The sequence below is a fragment of the Quercus robur genome, chromosome 3 (assembly GCF_932294415.1).
Source record: "Quercus robur chromosome 3, dhQueRobu3.1, whole genome shotgun sequence".
In the NCBI taxonomy this organism is placed as follows: Eukaryota; Viridiplantae; Streptophyta; class Magnoliopsida; order Fagales; family Fagaceae; genus Quercus; species Quercus robur.
The window spans coordinates 24905640-24925061 of NC_065536.1; the positions used below are offsets into that span (position 1 = coordinate 24905640).

A 19422-nucleotide genomic window follows, 5' to 3' on the forward strand; every position below is an offset into this window, starting at 1 on the left:
CTATTACTGAGCCTCGTGCTCGCTTTTTGTTGTCCCTCATCGAGGACCTTACTATTGACTTTCCCTTTCACTTCATACACTCCCTTATAGCTATAAGGATACAGCGACCCGTGATAAAGCTTATCTTTCCTTCTGCTATCACAAGGATCATTCGCCACTCCTCTGTCTCTTGTCCCGAGTTTGCTCACTTCACCGTTATGGGTGACATCAGCACGGGGTCCATTAGACGGAGCGAGGCCTAGCTTTGACCGAAGCGGCCACAGACTGAGACGACGAGTCCTCTGACCCATTCCACTCCATCCACCTCCACTCCTTCTTCTTCTTCCATGGGTGGTGTGACGCTTGAGGCTATCATGGTGCAACTTCAACGCTTGGATGCTCGCTTTAACACTCTCACTGATGAGATGAGTCAGGTGACCACCCGTATGGGTCGTATTGCACGACGTCAGGCTTGCCTTGGTGGCTCCGTTGCTTCTCCCGCTCTATTTCCATAAGCTTTAGAGGACGAGGATGATGATGATGGCTTCGGTGATGATGATGATGATGAGGATGAGGGTGCAAGCTTTTCTAGTGATAAGGAGATAACTATTTCTCAGTGACTTTCCCTTTGTCATTTGTGACAAAAAGAGGAAGTAGTTTTAAGTATGAGAGTAGTCATGTACTTAGGGGGAGAGTTAGTGTATTGCACGACGTCAGGCTTGCCTTGGTGGCTTCATTGCTTCTCCCGCTTTATTTCCATAAGCTTTAGAGGACAAGGATGATGATGATGGCTCCGGTGATGATGAAGAAGATGAGGATGAGGATGAGGATGCAAGCTCTTCCAGTGATGAGGAGATGACTGTTTCTTAGTGACTTGCCCTTTGTCATTTGTGACAAAAAGGGGGAGTAGTTTTGAGTATGAGTAGTCATGTACTTAGGAAGTTTTGAGTATGAGTAGTCATGTACTTAGGAAGTTTTGAGTATGAGTAGTCATGTACTTAGGAAGAGATTTAGCATAGGACCTTTTTGTTAAGGGGAGTGTTTTTATTTAATGAAGGATGTAGTGGGGATTTATGTATCTTTTCTTTTCTTTCTCTTTTAGATAAATTATCTTTTTATGTACATCGGTCTTGTGACCACTTAGTGATAGCAAACATTGTATTTATCCTTGATATATATATATTTTATGATGTTTTTATCACATTTCACCTATCTCTTCATGTGTTGTTTCTTTTCTCTCTCTATACACATGTTTCTTATTTATTGTATGCAATCTTTTATTTCTGTTTCACACTAAGATGCCTTGATGAGTTTTGTCTAAAGTAATTTAGAAAGATAGGTTGTCAAAATTAGGAATGGCAACGGGTCGGGTTTGGGCCGGGTTTTTCCATACCCGGACTTGACTTGCGGGCCAAGACCCGCAGCCCGAACCCGACCCGTTTACTAAACGGGTTTTTTTTTCGGGGCCCGGACCCGCCCCTGCCGGGCTCCGTCCAGCTAGGCCAAATTTGGGCCTAATTCTTGGACCAAATCATGGCCCAATCACAATCAAATTTTTTTCAAGGCCCAGATGCCAAAAATAGGCCCAATCAGCTTAAAATATGAAGGAAAAGGAAAAAAAAAAAAAAAAAAAAAAAGAAGGAAAAATCTTACACCAAATCAGCTTGTCAAACACTGGATTGTCATAGTGTAAGATCTTGAGTATAAGTATATGCAAGTGTAAGATTTTTCCTCTTTTTTTTTTTCTTTTGTAAAAAACAAAAAAAAAAAAAAAAAAAGAGGAAAACAAATCAGCTTTTTTTTTTTCCTTCACTTCTTTGCTAATACAGATTTTTCACCATAAAAAAAATAAAAAATACAAATCACAATCCCAAACATAAACAGCTTTTTTTTTTTTTTTTTTGCTCTTCTCTGTTAATACAAATTTTTTACTAAAAAAAAAAAAAACACAAATCACAAACAGAAAACACAATCAATAAATCCCGAATTCGATTCTTTCGTATCTGATACCGGCGTCGATGTCGCCGAGCGACATATGCTCCGCGGCGGCATGTATAGCTGAGGCTAGGTTGCATAGATCGTCCGATGGTTGCATAGATCTTCCGATGGTGGCAGAGATCTTGAGAAAGAGAGAGAGGAAGCGGCTGAGAGGTGAGGCGTAAGCGTGACTGTGAGTGTGAGTGTGCTTCTGTGTGAGGGTGAGGCATTGAGTGAGGGTGAGGGAGGCCGTGTGCGTGAGGCAGTGACTGAGAATGTGTGAGGCCTGAGCTGCTGCTGAGGTAGGCGTGAGGAGGGACTAAGGTAGGCGAGAGCTGTTGCTGAAGAAATGAGGGACTTTAGGGTTACTGGGTTAGTTATAGCTATATATATATAGGGGGTTTTTTGGTAATTTCATGGTAACCGGGTTATATCCGGGTCGGGTTTCGGATTTTTTTATAAAATCCGAACCCGACCCAGACCCGGTTCGAGTTTTTAAAAAAAAATCCATACCCGACCCTATTTCTAATCGGACCGGGTAAAATCCGGCCCATTAGGGTCGAGCCGGACCGGGTATCCGCGGGTCGGGCAAAAATTGCCATCCCTAGTCAAAATCTATCATGCCATGAACTCTCTTCTTGCAAAGTTTTTCAAGAGTTTGTATTAAAATTAGATTTTAATATATTCAACAAATGATTATGAGTTGAGTGATTTATGACTTTTCTCATATTTCATTTGTTTGTTGTGGTTTTGTCATGGATTGCCAAATAGGGAGATTGTTAGGATATATGTGTAACTTGTTGTGAACATATGTCATTTAGAATTGACTAATCCTTTGACAATACATACTTTACTTGTAATTGGGTAGATCTAGGATGTGTTAATACTTCAAGGAATAAGAGTTCAAGTTCAAGTATTGAAAACTTGCAAATCTGTCTAAGAATCAAGTGAAGAAGTGCTATTCATTAAAGATTGACAAATAGCTCGACAAATGTATCTATCGAGATTTAATATGTGAATCTTGATAGATAGCTCGATAGCTGTATCTATCGAGAATTACAAAATTCAGATTTTCAGATCTGTTTTTCACGCATATCCAAGTTATTTATGTAGGGTTTCTTTTCTCACAACCCTAGACATATATAAGGATTATTTTAAGGGTTGTCTCACTTGATGAAAATGTTTTATTGATGCATATTGTGACCGGAGACAATTTGCCCCAGTTCATCTTTCTCTTGAAGAAGCTACTGCATTTGTACGCTGTAGGTTTTTGTAATCAAGGAGCTTCTTGATCTTTATCATGTGGATAAATTGAAGAAATTTGCAGCCAACATCCTTCTCAAGTTGGTGTGTTAGTTACGTACTGGGATCCGTGCATCAATTGGTTAGTCATGTACTTGGAGCCGTGCATTGAAAGGAGAGATTGTCACTACATTACAAGTCCAATTGTGTATTGGGGTAAGGGTTTAACTGTAGGTTAGTATAAGGTATTGAGATTTCTTTACCTGTAACCGCTTATTTTGAAAATAGTGGATTCTCGGGAATTGTGACCTTAAATTCACCCGGTGAGGTTTTGCCTCGGGGTTTTCCCCATTCGTAAACAAATCACCCATGTCAAATTTAATTTCCATTGCATTTAGTTATTTGGTGATTTGTTTGTGCTACCACATGTATTGCATGTTAATTAACTTAATTAATTCACTTGACTAATTAATTGGTTAATTTACCTAAGGGGTCAATACATTCTTGGCCTATCATTTTTGAATATGATTGATGTGAAAAAATGTGGAGTTGCGTGGCAAGCTTTAAGAAAGTAAAAAAAGTCAAATATTGGTCAAAAATTTCGGTTTTATAGAATATATAAATAAATAAGTATTAAGATATAACCAAAAATCCTCAACTTGGTAAAAATTGGTTAATTTTTTTCTAACAAAAAAGTTTAGGTACCGGGGTAAAACCGTAAGAGAGTATGAAAGTTCAAATATGTGTATAAACACCCTTGAACTTTTAGACCCCCAATTTACAAATTAACGAATTCAAGCTTTGTGTCAAACAACTAGTGTGCGGAAAATGAACACAAACTATAATATAGAATTGGATAAACTATCTAAGCCAAATTAAAATCACAACCCACAGCAGATAATAAAAGGCAAAGATAAAAGGGAAGGAAGATGCAAACACAAAGACAACACGCGATGTGTTATCGAAGAGGAAACTGAAGCCCTCGACGTAAAACCCCTCCGCCGCCCTCCAAGCGGTAAACAATCCACTAGAAAATGTAGTTGGGATACATGGACAGTAATAGACCCTCCAAGCCTAATCTACCCAGTGCACCTAAACCCTCCAAGCTTCTTGCTCCAACGAGGTTGCGCCGAACCTTTTTCTTTTCTAGCTTCCTGGATTATGCTACTAGACCATAGCATCAACCAATGTAGATTGGTTCCTTCTTAACTGCTTCTCAGAAAACCAAACAGCCCTCTCACAGTAATGAATATGGTGAGAACAAGGTTTTGGTAAAATGCCTCTTAAGGATTTGACAATGGAGAGGAAGAGAGTTGAGGAATTTGAAGAGACTCTAATGTATAGATTGTAGGTGAATCAATCTTGTTTTACTCTAGGGTTTCTCTCTCAAAATTCTCTTTGGAAACTCTCTTTCATTTGTGGGTATAAGGGGTATTTATACTAAGGTGAGAGGAGAATGTGAAACGTCAGGTTTTTCAAAACAGGGGTGGCTCGTGGCTTAGCCTCGTGACTTGACTGAGTCGCGAGATCCAGTCGCGAGATAACCATATGGCCAGTTGTCCTGTTTTGTCCTATAGTGCTCCAGCTAGCATGACTGTTCACCTTCTGGCATGCTTGGCATGTGTGCTGCGTCTGGCGGCTTGCAGCCACGAGCCACCCGCGAGATCAAGCCGCGAGTCTCTGTTTTCTTGCACACTCTTGAGCAATCAACACTCTGTCTCACTCACTACCCTTACAACAAAACCCACCTAAATACAGGGTTACTAAATGCTGAAATACAAGAAAATTTGGCACATAATAAAGCCAATAAGATGGTTGATTAAATTCAACCTTACAGAGTAAAATAGCATACACAATTATGAGAATCCATAATGTTTTTTTCCTAGTCATACTCATCCATCTGTCACATCCATGGAAAAAAAAAAAGTGGATTACCCTAGCTAGGGTAAGACTTTGTGCGATCTCTAGTTCATGGTCAAGTAGGGAATACGAACACAATTCACTATTATTGAAGTTGAAAGTTGAATCAGCAACATTAACACACAATAATTATTTTTCTTTCAACAGTCTTTGCAAGCATAAAAATACAAGTTAAGAAGGAATTCCTAAATTTTGGGCCACTAAAATCATATTAAAATAAGAAGAAGATACTAAAGCACAATTGATTATGATTTAATGGGTGCATTTTCCACATTTATATCATGTGGTCTAGGAAGTCTCAACCAGAGAAACTGTTATCCCCCATGCCACCCTCCCCTGATTTTTTGTCTATTAGTATTTTGGTGATACTAAGAGTCGGGAGTAAGAGCACTAGCAATAGTGGTGCTAAATATCTATATTGCTATTTTTTAGCACCACTAATACTTAAAATACATGCTACAATAATGGTGCTACAGCTAAATTTTTTTATTAAACTCTCTCTCTTCTCTCATTAAAAAAATATTTTGTAAGGTTGAATTTATCCAATCATTAGTTGGCTTTATTTCGTGCCAAATTTCCTTGTAATTCAGCATTTAGAAACCCTGTATTTAGGTATGAATCATGTAAGGATAGTGTGTGAGAGAATGTGAAGAAAAGCTCAAGAGTGTGTACTTAAAAAGAGCCTCGCAACTGGATCTCGTAACTGGCTCGCGACTTGCGAGTCGCCAAAAGTGGCACACATGTGAAGCATGCAGAGGAGTTGAAGGGTCAAGCCAACTGTTGCACTATAGGACAAAATTTCTAGTCTGGCCAGGCAATTAGCTTGTGACTCAAACTCACAACTTGTTCCAGTTGCGAGCTCGAGTCGCCAAAACACCCTGTTTGGTTGTAACTGACTCTTCGCATTCCATACACACCTTACTATAAATACCTTTATATCCACAAAATGTAGAGAGCTTCCAAAGAGAATTTTGAGAGAGAAACCCTAGAGAAAAACAAGATTGACTCATCCATAATCTTTATCCTTTGATTCTCCAAATTCCTCTACTCTCACCCTCTCCATTGTTACATCCTTGAGAGGTACATTAGTCAAATCCTTATCTCACCATACCATATCTGTAAGGAGGCATTTTGGTACTTGGGAAGCAATTCGGAAGGAACCAATTCATTTTGGTTGATGCAATGGGCGATTGCGGGATCCGGTAAGCTAGAGAAGACAAGGTTCGACGTAACCCTGTTGAAGCAAGAAGCTTGGAGGGCTTAGGTGCACTGGGTAGATTAGGCTTAGAGGGTCTTCTGCTATTCATGTATCCTAACTTTATTCTCTAGTGGATTATTGACCGCTTGGAGGGCGGCGGAGAGGTTTTTCACCATGGAGGGCGGCGGAGAGGTTTTTCACCAAGGACTTAGGTTTCCTCTTCAATAACACATCGCTGTGTTGTCTATGTGTTTACACTCTCTTTCCTTAATCTTTGCCTTTTAATTACTGCTGTGGTTGTGATTAATTTCGGTTTAGATTCTCTTACCAATTCTGATTTAGCTTATTTTCATATTTCGCACATACATTTTTTTATTATAAGCTTGTGTAGGTATTTTGTAAATTAGGGGTCTTAACGTTCATACATTTTCTTTCTTTTCTCTCTCTCTCTGGCTTCACTTCTTTCTTCCTTTTTTCCTTCTCATTTTTTTCTCTCTCCCTCATCGCCGAGACCCATCTCGCCCAGTCCTCCACGCCGCCTCCTCACCTCCCCACTCCGATCCCCCTAATCTAATCCTCACCATCCACGACTCCCTCTCTCACAATAACAACAACAACAATAGAGAGAGTTCTATAAATCACATTCATCAAAACTCTCACTACAACAATGACAATGGCAACGACAATGGCAACAGTATTATTGTTAGTAGTAGAGAAAAACCATATGAGTTTCTAGGGTCTAAGGGTCTGGAGGTATGTGGGTCATCCACAGTTGACCCATTCTTCAACAAGACGGGTTGGATCGAAGGGCTATACGAATGGTTGAAGTTGGCGGTTTGTTTACCTATTGCGGCAGTTAGGCTCGTCCTTTTTGGGGTTTGCTTGTTGATTGGTTTTGTGGCCACCAATGTAACTCTTAATGGTTTGAAAGATAAGCAAAGTCCTATGCTCGTTTGGAGGTCTAGAATCATGTGGATCACCAGACTTTTAGCCAGATGTATTCTCTTCTCTTTTGGGTATGTCATTTTTGGTTTTTTAGCTCTTTTTTGTTGTTTGGTTGATGAGAAATTGAAGGGAAATACAAGAAAGTTATTTATTTATTTTTTGGGTGGTGGTTTGTGTGGTAGTTTTTGGCTAATTTGGATTTTTGGCAGTGGTTGTGGGTGGCTGTTGTTGGCTTGCTAGTTGTTGTTGGGTGGTTGTTCTTGGTTGGCAGTGGTTGTGGATTGTGCCATTGATTGGTTTGTGGTGTTTTTTTGGTAGTGAGATGTATTATTTTATTATAATAGATATATTATTTTATTGTGATGTTTATATTATTTTATTGTGTTGAAAGCTAAAATAGATCCATTACTGCTGGATGTTTTGTAAAATAGATAAAATAGCTTTTTGTGGTGCCATATAGTTAAAAAAAATAGCTCAACTATTGTGGATGCTCTAATAGTTATAGACTTGTAGATGAATTGTTTCCTTGTTTATAGGCTTATATCGAGCAGGTAGGGTGCTATTATGCTTGTATTCAGGTAGGAAAGTTACTCTAATCATCCTCTTCTACCCATTTTTTCAAGGAAAAAAAGAAGAAGAGAAACTGTTACTCATGAATTTAAGGAAGTTTGTGGGTAATTTGGATATATATTTTTTTTAAAGTTCAAAAGAAATATTGATATTCATGGAAGCGTTAGGGGGTTATGAAAGTTCAAAAACGTGTACAAAAACACTTTTGAACGTTTAGACCCCCAAAACCAATTTAATCAAAACAAGCAATATGTTAAACAACTAGTGTGCGGAAACTTAACATATGCTATAACATGGAATTGATTAAACAACTATCTAAGCCACAACAAAATAAACCACATCAGATAATGTAAAGGCAGAGATAGAGAGGAAGGAAGATGCAAACACAGCGATAACACCAGATATGTTATCGAAGAGGAAACCGAAGACCTCGGCGAAAAACCTCTCCGCCGCCCTCCAAGCGGTAATCAATCCACTAGAAAATACAGTTGGGATACAAGGACAGCAATAGACCCTCCAAGCCTAATCTACCTAATGCACCTAAGCCCTCCAAGCTTCTTGCTCCAACGAGGTTGCGCCGAACCTTTTTCTTTTCTAGCTTTCCGGATTCCGCTACTACACCGTAGCATCAACCAATGAATATTGGCTCCTTCCTAACTGCTTCCCAGAACTCCAAACGTCTGTCTCACAGAGATGATAATGGTGAGAACCAGGTTTGGTATAATGGCCTCTCAAGGATTTGACAATGGAGAGGAAGAGAGTGAGGGAATTTGATGAGACTCTAAGGTAGAGATTGTGGGTGAGACAATCTGGTTTTTCTTTAGGGTTTCTCTCTCAAAATTCTCTCTGGAAGCTCTCTTTCAATCGTGGGTTAAAAGGGTATTTATACTGGAGTGAAGAGGAATGCGAAACGTCAGGTTTTTCCAAAACAGGGGTGGCTCGCGGCTTGACCTCGCGGCTTGACTAAGTCGCGAGTTCCAGTCGCGAGTTAACCGTATGGCCAGTTGTCCTGTTTTGTCCTGTAGTGCTCCAGCTAGCATGACTGTTCATCTTCCAGCATGCTTGGCACGTGTGCAGATTCTGGCGGGTTGAAGCCGCGAGTCCAGCCGCGAGTTCCAGCCGCGACACTCTGTTTTCTTGCACACTCTTGAGCAATCTTCACACTATCTCACTCACTACCCTTACAACAATCCCACCTAAATACAGGGTTACTAAATGCTGAATTACAAGCAAATTTGGCACGGAATAAAGCCAATTAGATGGTTGAATAAATTCAACCTTACAATCTCCCCCTTTGACTATTCCGTGACAAAACCCTAAAACAGACTATAGACTTAACATGTGAGTTGGGAACAGTTGATCAAAACTCACTCACACCTAATTCTAGAAGCTGTGAAACACTTGAATCATATGAACATAAACTCCTGAAACACAACAATACACCATGATCATTGTAAGCAGAAAATTATAAATGCATATGAAACAGGCAAAAAGAGATCAAGCATAAGATGGAGTTAATGAACAAACCATGGCTTGATCAACCAAGTGAACACCACAAGATAGTGATCACAGTGTTCATTCACACTTGGAATGAACATAAGGACATACAAGTTAACAAGCACAAGGCAAGACACTTGTATGTACAACACTCAACCAATGCATAGCACACAAGGCATATGCATCTAGGAACAATCCTACAAGGGCACAAGAGTGACAGTACATAAACCACAATGCAGAACATTTAGATTTAAAATACTGATTTCAACATAGCATAAAGGCTGCACTTAAGCATGGTACATACCACAAGGCCCACAAACTATGCATAGAACATAAACCCTCAAAGCTTACAAAAGCATATGGGTACAAACTAACCAATACCTGAATAACATCATCCAAATATATTTAAAGAATAAACCAAGAGTATATGAAAAGAGTTAGAAACAGTTATACACCAAAACCCAGTGTATTAAAACCATAAAAACCATAAAAACACTAATTACTCCCCCTCAACAAATTACTCCCCTTCAAGAGCTGCTTTTCTGCTTCAATTATCAATGAACTTTCTCCCCCTTTTTGACATGGAATGGCCAAAGGGTCACTGGTCATGCTGAGTTGTGAAGCTGTCAAGTGTAGCAGCCAAGACATCAATCTGGTCTTGCATGGCTCTCATCCTGTCAGAATGCTCAGTCTGGACTGCCCTGATCCCATCAAGCCTTTCCAGAATGATCTGGAAAGCATCTGGAGGTGCATCTGCAGAAGTTGAAGCTCTGGACCTCTTGCCACTCCTCCTTGGTGTTGAGGTGGATGCATGCCCTGCTGCCTCTGCATCAGTCTCCATTGGGACTTCCTCTCCTTCATCACCTTCATCTTCTTCTCCTGGAAGCCTAACACTGATCCTTTTGCAGGTAAGTTTGTTGATTGCAGAGGGTGTAGACATGTGACTGATGTCTTGAGGAATTTGAACACCCTTCCTTCGAAATATCCTCATTAGGAGACTGGGAAAGATCAGTTTTGGTCTAGATGTTGTTCTTGTCTCATCCACAATGATGTCAAAGATGTGGGAACTTATATCTATGAAATTCTTCTCTTTGAGATCCATCAGAAAAATTGCTCTAGCACAATTGATTGTGGTCAACTTCTTAATAGGATAAAGGTTAAACATCATGATTATGGTTAGAACCCTCATGTCCACTGGAAAGGCAGTGGTATTCAAACACTTCCCTTCTCTCTGCCCACCTATCCTCTGTTGAACTGTTTCAATAGAGACACTCCTATCCTTGAAATTGATAAACTCCTCATCATCCAAACCCTCAAGCCCTAGTACATCATCTATGACATGTGCATCCAAAATGAATTCTTTCCCTCTAACCCAGCAATTTAACTCATTCTCCTTTATCACAGCATTTGAATAAAATTCTCTAATCAGGGGTTCACACACCAAAGGGAAATCACTCAAAAGTTTGTCCCATCCTCTTCCTTCAAAACAACTGGGAATAAAAGTTTGCCTTAAATCTTCCAAATCCACAAATCTCTCTTGAATGATTCCTGCATTCAAGAAGTTATCCTTGTATCTCTCAAAATGATGAACTGACCTAAACAATCTAGGATCCATCTTAAGTCTTTTGTCAGCCCTTTTAGCAGTAGATTTCTTCTTCTGGGGTGAAGGAGCCATCTGTGAACAATCAGAAAAGGCCACAACAACATATAACAATATATGTGCATAACCAGTCAGTACCATGTAGTTAACAGAGAGAGATATCAGTCAAACAAGTGAATTTCAAACACTTAAACAGCAAGCAATTTAGTTCAAACATATGGATAAACCAAGCCTAGGATAGGAAACACATGAACAACATGGTGAAGCTATCCTGAAGGCAAAAAAATGACATTGAGGCAGATTATGGAAAATGATATGACATACACACAATATATTGAGCCTAACAGAATCTTCCCACAGATTAACAATATAAGACATGCAAATCTAGCAAAGGAAAACTCACAACCTCAAACAGAACCAAGAGTAACATCAACAGCTCAAAGTTCAGATTGAAATGAAAGGAATACTTAGCTAAGCACAAAAGCAATAGGAATAAGACTATCATTAACACAACCTATATCAACAACATCCACACGCAAAGCAAGAACAAAGAGCAGAGACCGAACCACAAACCCATTTCAAAAACACAATCAAATGCGAAAAATCAAGGGTAAAAGCACAGAATCAAGTAGAAAAGAGTGAAAAACAGAAAACCCATACCTGTATCTTGACGATTTTGGGCTGTAAGAGTGCAACACAAGAGATTGGAAAAGGGAGCACGGAGTGTTTGGGAGGAAGAGTGTTTAGAGAGAAGATGAACAGTCACAAAAATTCGAGGGAAAAACTGAAAAAGTTTAAAAACTGCTCCTGTTTCTGCAAAACACGCGATTTTCGCGACTGGTTCAAGTCGCCACACAGTCGCCAGCTCAAGCCGCCAAAAGCACTCAAGAGGAAAATTTTGAAAAATTTTTCTAAGTGTTTTTCGCGACTGGAAGGTCTACCCGCGAGTGAGTCGCGAGCTGAGCCGCGAAAATCTCTGAATGAATCTCGCGACTGGACCTTCCACTCGCGAACAAGTCGCCAAAACTGACCAGCGAAGATGCGACTGAGGCTCGCGACTTGACACACCCGCGACTGAGCCGCCAAAACAGGGCAAAACTGTATTTTTGAAATTTTCAGATTTTTCAGCAAAACACTTTCCAAAAAAAAACACCTAAAACACTCAAAAATCTTTTTGTGCTTGAATTAACAAAGATTGAGCATGTGAAAACACATTTTATCAAGTACAATCACACAAATGAATATGGCATTTATCTAACATAAACTTGTGTGTTGTGTGTGGATAACAACAATGAGATAGTCCTTTGTCTAATGTGAAGCTTCAATGATCAATTCAACCAAGGCATACACAATTAGCACTAGATCATGTGACCAATCTCAATTATAGAAATATGAATATATGACTTCCCACACAACTTGATAACATAACTTGGAGCCTTTCATTTGACTCCACTTTCAGCCATAACATTTGATCTTTTGAGGCAATCATTTCTCATTGTGAGAGGTATAGACAACATTTTTCTTTGAAGAACAGGCCTTTGGCCTTTTTGAAAGAAATTTCTCTTTTGATATAAGGTCGCTTACCCTTTTTCCTAGTCAAATACTAGAATGTGCGACAGGCTTTTGCAGCTCAATATCTCTTTTCATTTGGAGATTTACATTTAGTGAGCTCTTTTTAGCAAAAAAAATAAAAAATGGGAAGAGATATAGACACAAGTCTATGCATGTTTCAAGATCAACATAACCATTCACTAATCATTCATGACAAGTTTGAAGATCTATTTACAACAATCACATAGATTTCAAGATTTTTCCCATAGTGATATGAGTGCATGAAAACAAGTAATGTTCGAAAATGCACAAAGCCATTAGCACAAAGGTACACGGCAAAACGAGTTTTAAGACAAAACTCAACAAAGTCAATCAAGCTTTTTGATTTTCAATTTTTTATGTAATTTTTGGATTTTTGACTCAAGAAACAAAAAGATTGATAAAACACAATAAAGAAAAATTCACAAACAAACAAACAAAATCAAAAGCAACAAGCATACCGAACAAACATAGTCACAAAGCATAGGAAGTATTAATGCATGGACATGTTGTAATGCTTATGCATGAGTACCCCTTTTCACCCACACGGCACTTGCGTTTGGGGTGATTTCCTTAAAGGATTGGGTACGGGAGTTAGGGCTTTCAAACCTTCGTGAGAAGCTTTCCAAGCAGTTGGTGAATGCACCAATCATCTTCATCACGTCCATCATTCCGGGATCTCCATTTTGCTCTCTAGGTTGATCCCCTGCCCAAGTTCTCCTATCAGTTCTTGGTCCTCCTGACCTTTGAGGAGTAGCACTGTTCTTTGCTCTCAGCTTTTGGCAATTCGGTCGAGTGTGCCCTTGAAGTCCGCAATAATGGCACACATACATTCCTCTAGGACCTCTTTGTGGTCGAGGACGTGACTTGGCACGAGACTCAGACCTGCCCATAGACTGATTCCGATGATTCAGCATCCGTTGGTCCACCACATTCTTCTTTTTCTCCACCTCGAGGTTCACACTCGTAGAGTCAGCTACAACTGGATCTTTGGACTTCACAAACTTCACTTCTTTAGTGACATTTCCAGTTGAGGTACTTCCTCCGGTATATCCCAGTCCGGATTTGTCTGAGAAGCTCTTTTGAGATGATATAACATCATCAAGCTTCTTGGTGGTGACCCTCTCTATTTTTGCATTTGCTTGAACAACCTCATTCTCAAGGAATCTCACTTTAGTGTAGGCTTCGGACAGCTCACCATTAAGAGTTTCAATCTCGCATTTGGCCTCCCTATACCGGATTAGGAGACTTTTGTAGTCCTCCTCAGCCTTCTTCATCTTTCTCACAGCAGCCTTGGCTACCCTTGTGTATTCACCTGATTTCTCCAAAAGTGAGTTGTAATTTTCTTGAAGAGTTGCTGTGCTTTCTTCTTCTTCAGCTTCAGATTCTTCAGCAATTCCTAGTGAGTCATCCTCACTATGTTCTCCAAGGTCTTGAACAAGCAAATTCAATTCATCCGAAGACTCAACATGAGCAATAGTCATGAAAGCTGAGTAGTTCCCTTCTCCATCACAGCTCTCTTCAGATTCTGAGTCGGACGAGTCTGAATCACTCAAGGTCGTGGCATACACCTTGCCTTTTGATTTCAAATAGTTAGGACATTCCCTCTTGAAGTGTCCATGCCCGTTGCATTCAAAACAAGTAACACCTTGTGTGGATTGGGATTCTTTTCCATCTTTCCTTTGGAAATCCCTCTTCTCCCTTCCAGAATTTTGGAATTTTCTCTTATCATCAAATTTTCCATTGTTTTTGAATTTCAAAAACTTCTTGAAATTTTTAACAAGATAGGCTACATCCTTGTCCACCATATCTTCTCCCGAAGAGCCTTGATCTTCCACCTTCTCATTAACAGTCTTTAGAGCAATGGATTTACCCTTCAGTTGATTTGGCAGCGACATTTCATAGGTTTGTAGAGAACCAACCAGCTCCTGAACCTTGATGTCGTCAAGATCCTTGCTTTCTTCAGTGGCTGTTACTTTGGCACGGAAGCTTTCCGGCAATGATCGAAGGATCTTCCTTACAATCTTAGAATCCTCCATCTTCTCCCCCAAGTTAAACTTGCTGACAACCACTTCATTTAACTTCCCATAGAACGAGTCGAAAGACTCATCCTCACTCATCTTGAGCTCCTCAAACCGAGTGGTCAGCATTTGTAACTTGGTATCTTTCACCTTCTTCGTGCCTTCATAAGTTGTTTCCAGAATCTCCCATGCATCTTTGGCAATAATAATGTGAGAAATCCTGTGAAATTCATCTGGAGACACACCACAGAAAATAGCATTTAGTGCTTTACTGTTAGCATTAGATGCAGTAAGTGCTGCCTTATCCCATGTGGATTTGGCTGCTTCAGGTTTGGTCCAACCCATCTCAACAGCATCCCACACGGATTCATCAATAGAGCATAAAAAGGCTCTCATACGAACCTTCCAAAATGCATAATTACTTCCATCAAAATATGGAGGTGCATTAAGGGATTGAGACCTATCCATCTCAAAAAGAAAGGGAGTCAAGGATCACACAATGGTAATGAAACCAAACAGCTGTGTACCCGCTCTGATACCAATTGAAAGTTCAAAAACGTGTACAAAAACACTTTTGAACGTTTAGACCCCCAAAACCAATTTAATCAAAACAAGCAATATGTTAAACAACTAGTGTGCGGAAACTTAACATATGCTATAACATGGAATTGATTAAACAACTATCTAAGCCACAACAAAATAAACCACATCAGATAATGTAAAGGCAGAGATAGAGAGGAAGGAAGATGTAAACACAGCGATAACACCAGATATGTTATCGAAGAGGAAACCGAAGACCTCGGCGAAAAACCTCTCCGCCGCCCTCCAAGCGGTAATCAATCCACTAGAAAATACAGTTGGGATACAAGGACAGCAATAGACCCTCCAAGCCTAATCTACCCAATGCACCTAAGCCCTCCAAGCTTCTTGCTCCAACGAGGTTGCGCCGAACCTTTTTCTTTTCTAGCTTTCCGGATTCCGCTACTACACCGTAGCATCAACCAATGAATATTGGCTCCTTCCTAACTGCTTCCCAGAACTCCAAACGTCTGTCTCACAGAGATGATAATGGTGAGAACCAGGTTTGGTATAATGGCCTCTCAAGGATTTGACAATGGAGAGGAAGAGAGTGAGGGAATTTGATGAGACTCTAAGGTAGAGATTGTGGGTGAGACAATCTGGTTTTTCTTTAGGGTTTCTCTCTCAAAATTCTCTCTGGAAGCTCTCTTTCAATCGTGGGTTAAAAGGGTATTTATACTGGAGTGAAGAGGAATGCGAAACGTCAGGTTTTTCCAAAACAGGGGTGGCTCGCGGCTTGACCTCGCGGCTTGACTAAGTCGCGAGTTCCAGTCGCGAGTTAACCGTATGGCCAGTTGTCCTGTTTTGTCCTGTAGTGCTCCAGCTAGCATGACTGTTCATCTTCCAGCATGCTTGGCACGTGTGCAGATTCTGGCGGGTTGAAGCCGCGAGTCCAGCCGCGAGTTCCAGCCGCGACACTCTGTTTTCTTGCACACTCTTGAGCAATCTTCACACTATCTCACTCACTACCCTTACAACAATCCCACCTAAATACAGGGTTACTAAATGCTGAATTACAAGCAAATTTGGCACGGAATAAAGCCAATTAGATGGTTGAATAAATTCAACCTTACAGGTTACTTTCAAAATTTTATAGTGGAAGGGTAATTTTGTAAAATCTAAAAAGTGGAGGGACGACGCGTTTTTTTGGGTGCCGCCCATAGAGTTATTTGTTGCTATTGACTAATAGTGTTTATGATGTTCACTTAACGGTGTTTTATTGGTAAATTCTAGTTAGCTAGTAAAATATTTTCTCGTCCAACATGTGTTTTGGGATGATAAAGAACAATTATCATATAGTAAATGACATAAATTGAAAATCTATTGTATCTAAAAAAAAAAGAAAAAAAAAGAGTATTCACATCAGTCCGGCCAAATTTTTCCATCTATTTTACACTACAAACCTACTGTTTCTATGTTACACTACCATATTTCCAAAACACCTACATCAGTTTATCTATTTTATAAATCTATTCTACTTAAATAATATTATTTATTCTTTCTTTAATTATTATTTATTAATACCTATCTATTATTATTATTTTAACTTCCCACTCTTTTTTTCAGCTCTCTCACCCGATTCTCTCTTTCCCTCACTTTCTCCCTCACAGCTGCCTCACCTAGCCCGCCATCGCCACTGATCTAGCTCATCGCTGTCGCCACCTCAGCCTTTTGCCGATTTGGCCTCCCTCTCGCTTTCGCCCTCCGTCTCTCCTTTGCCCCTCCCTCTCTCCTCCACCATTGACCTTTAGCCTCCCACCCCTAACTGACGATAGCAATGGAAAACCTGACGGCAGCAGATCGGGCGTCATATCTGGCTTCGTTGGGCTTTTCACTTGAGTTTTCCGTTGAGTATGGTTTGGGTTGGGTTTTTCAGTGGGCTTGGACTGTTTTTGGGTTAGGTTTCTCGGTGAGGTTTGATTGATTTTAAGTTGGGTTTTCCAGTGAGTTTGTCTTGATTTTGAGTTGGGTTTTCTAATTGCTTTTCCATTGATTTTGGGTTAATTTTCTGTGCTAGGTTGCAGTGTTTGGTGGTGGTGCTGGGTTTGGTGGTTAGGTGGATATTTTCTTCTTCCTTCTTCTTATATAGCAGCGTTGGGGTGTTGTAGACATTGGGGAAGCTATTGGTTGTTGTAAACGTAGAGGAGAGAGAAAAAAAGAATAAAAAAAAAATCATTTGCACATGAACAATAACCGTGCATATATGTATGGTTACTGTTCATTTGCAAAGCAGTTGTGTATATTTGCATATTTTTACAAGTACTGATGTGAGTGTTTTTTGTATTTTGCACATTTTTGCAACCACTGATGTGGGTGCTCTTAGGATACAAAAAATGGGGCCAGGTTGATTTGATTGGCTGAGGCTAATTTATAATGGGTCAAGCCAGGCAAATTGGGTTGGATTTTGGGTTTATTTGGGTAAGAGATTGGCTTGGATTGTGTGAATCGGATTGACTTGGGCATTTGCAGATTATGCTTGGGTATATCTATATTGGGTTTCGGCCTTTTTTATTGAGTTTGGGCTTTGGACTAGGTGGACCTATTAAGTGAACTAGGTTGGGCCTAAATACATAAACAGGTGTTACCTGAGTTGGGTCCAGGGGAATTGGCTTGATTTTACATAAATAGGGGTTCGTTTGGATATAGTTTATTTTGCAGAAAATTGAAAATTGAAAATACTGTAGCAAAATAATTTTTAAATGTATGAATAGTACCGTGGGACCCATTTTTAATATTTTTTTTGAATAAAGTGGTGGTGGGTCCCGTGAAGAGTTTTTAATTTAGTGTTCAACAGTGCACTTTGTCGAGTAAAAGCTGAAACGCCTGTAAAAAAAAAAAAAAAAAAAAAAAAAAAAAGGCAAAACATCGGATCCAAACGCATACTATATATATATATATATATTTTTTTTTTTTTTTTTTTTGGCTAGGCGAAAAACAAGGTAAAATAATGTAGAAGAAATTCCTAAATTTTGGGTCACCTTGCACCCAAACCATATTAAAATAATAAGAAGATACTAAAGCACAATTTATTATGCTTAATTATGATATCTTACAATAAGCAGTTTCAAGATTGATAGTAGTTTAATTCCTATGCTGGCAAGCATTATTCTATAATTTTTTTTTTTTTTTTTTTTTGTCAACAGGCTTTGCCAGCTTAATATACATAGGTACTTGTTCATCTCTTAAGGATAAATCTCAATGACGGACTTCATGCCTAATGATGACACAATTTTGTAGTAGCTAAAGCCAGCCTCCAAGAACAGCTTCTCCCATTCTTTCTTGTTTCTCTCTTTTCCAGTAGCCAAAGCCATCATTAGTGCATCAAAGAGGAGCTTTGTAGTGGTAACATCATGTTCATCCTTCTCTTGATTTATCACTACATCTATGATAATTACCTTTCCTTCCTTACCTTTGCTCGTAATAACCTCCTTGCAATTTTTCAGTATGTTGACACATTCCTCATCGCTCCAATCATGCAAAATCCACTGCCAAATTGTAATATAACAATCAAATTTGAGTGCCTCATACCTCTTGCATCTTGTAAATTTAGCCAACCTCAAAATAATGATAAATAATTCTTCTAAATTCTTTCACCTATGGAAGTCTTGAAATTTATCATTTATATTGTGTTGGTGCAAACACAACAATAATGGAAATAACACACAAAGAGAAACTGAATAGTACTTCTGAATATTATTAATTCAATGAGAAAAATTACACAACACTATTTGGACTGAGGCGCGGCACTCGCTCTCTTTAAGGAGATTCAAGCCCTTGGTTGGCTAAACTTTGTAACCGGTGCAGACCTTCTCTGACTTGTCTCCCCCAGGATACAACAGCCCAACAAATGTTGTATGACTAGAACAACTTCTGCACAAAGTGTTCAAGCCTAAAGCTCCACCAGAAGAACACCTTTCTTTAGCCCGAAATTTCTTAAGTATTTAGGAATATTATAGAATTCACTCTCTCACACAATACACTTTGCTTTTAATTATTTTCTTCATTCACTCTTGATATGAAATTAGTCCATAGCATAGCCGTATATATAGTCTTCCAACCCTTCATATAACCTACATGTTATTTATTAATTTAGAAAACTTCTCTTAATTTATTTAATCTAACTTACATACAAGTAACTCTTTCTTTAACAACTCTTTCTTTAACAAATTTTATTATAACTTATCTCTTTATTCATCTTCAGTTATTTTGAGTTTTAAAATATTTAATTTAAAATGTACTAACATTCCCCCACTCATTTTAATATTAAATTTGGAAAATGAGAGATTACCGGGCAAAGAGGGATT

General features: G+C 39.2%; 1 protein-coding gene across 6 annotated transcripts in view; it reads right to left on the bottom strand.

The window, feature by feature from the left end:
• Positions 1-19422, bottom strand: part of LOC126717572 (trans-resveratrol di-O-methyltransferase-like) — an 80031-nt gene that overhangs the window by 31393 nt on the left and 29216 nt on the right. The window contains exon 2 of one of the 6 annotated variants that reach the window (XM_050419384.1): positions 18514-18603. The exons of the other annotated variants lie outside the window; for them this stretch is intronic. Within the exon in view, the coding sequence (XP_050275341.1) occupies positions 18514-18603 (90 nt within the window). The remainder of the gene's footprint in view (positions 1-18513; positions 18604-19422) is intronic. 6 annotated transcript variants of the gene reach the window in all.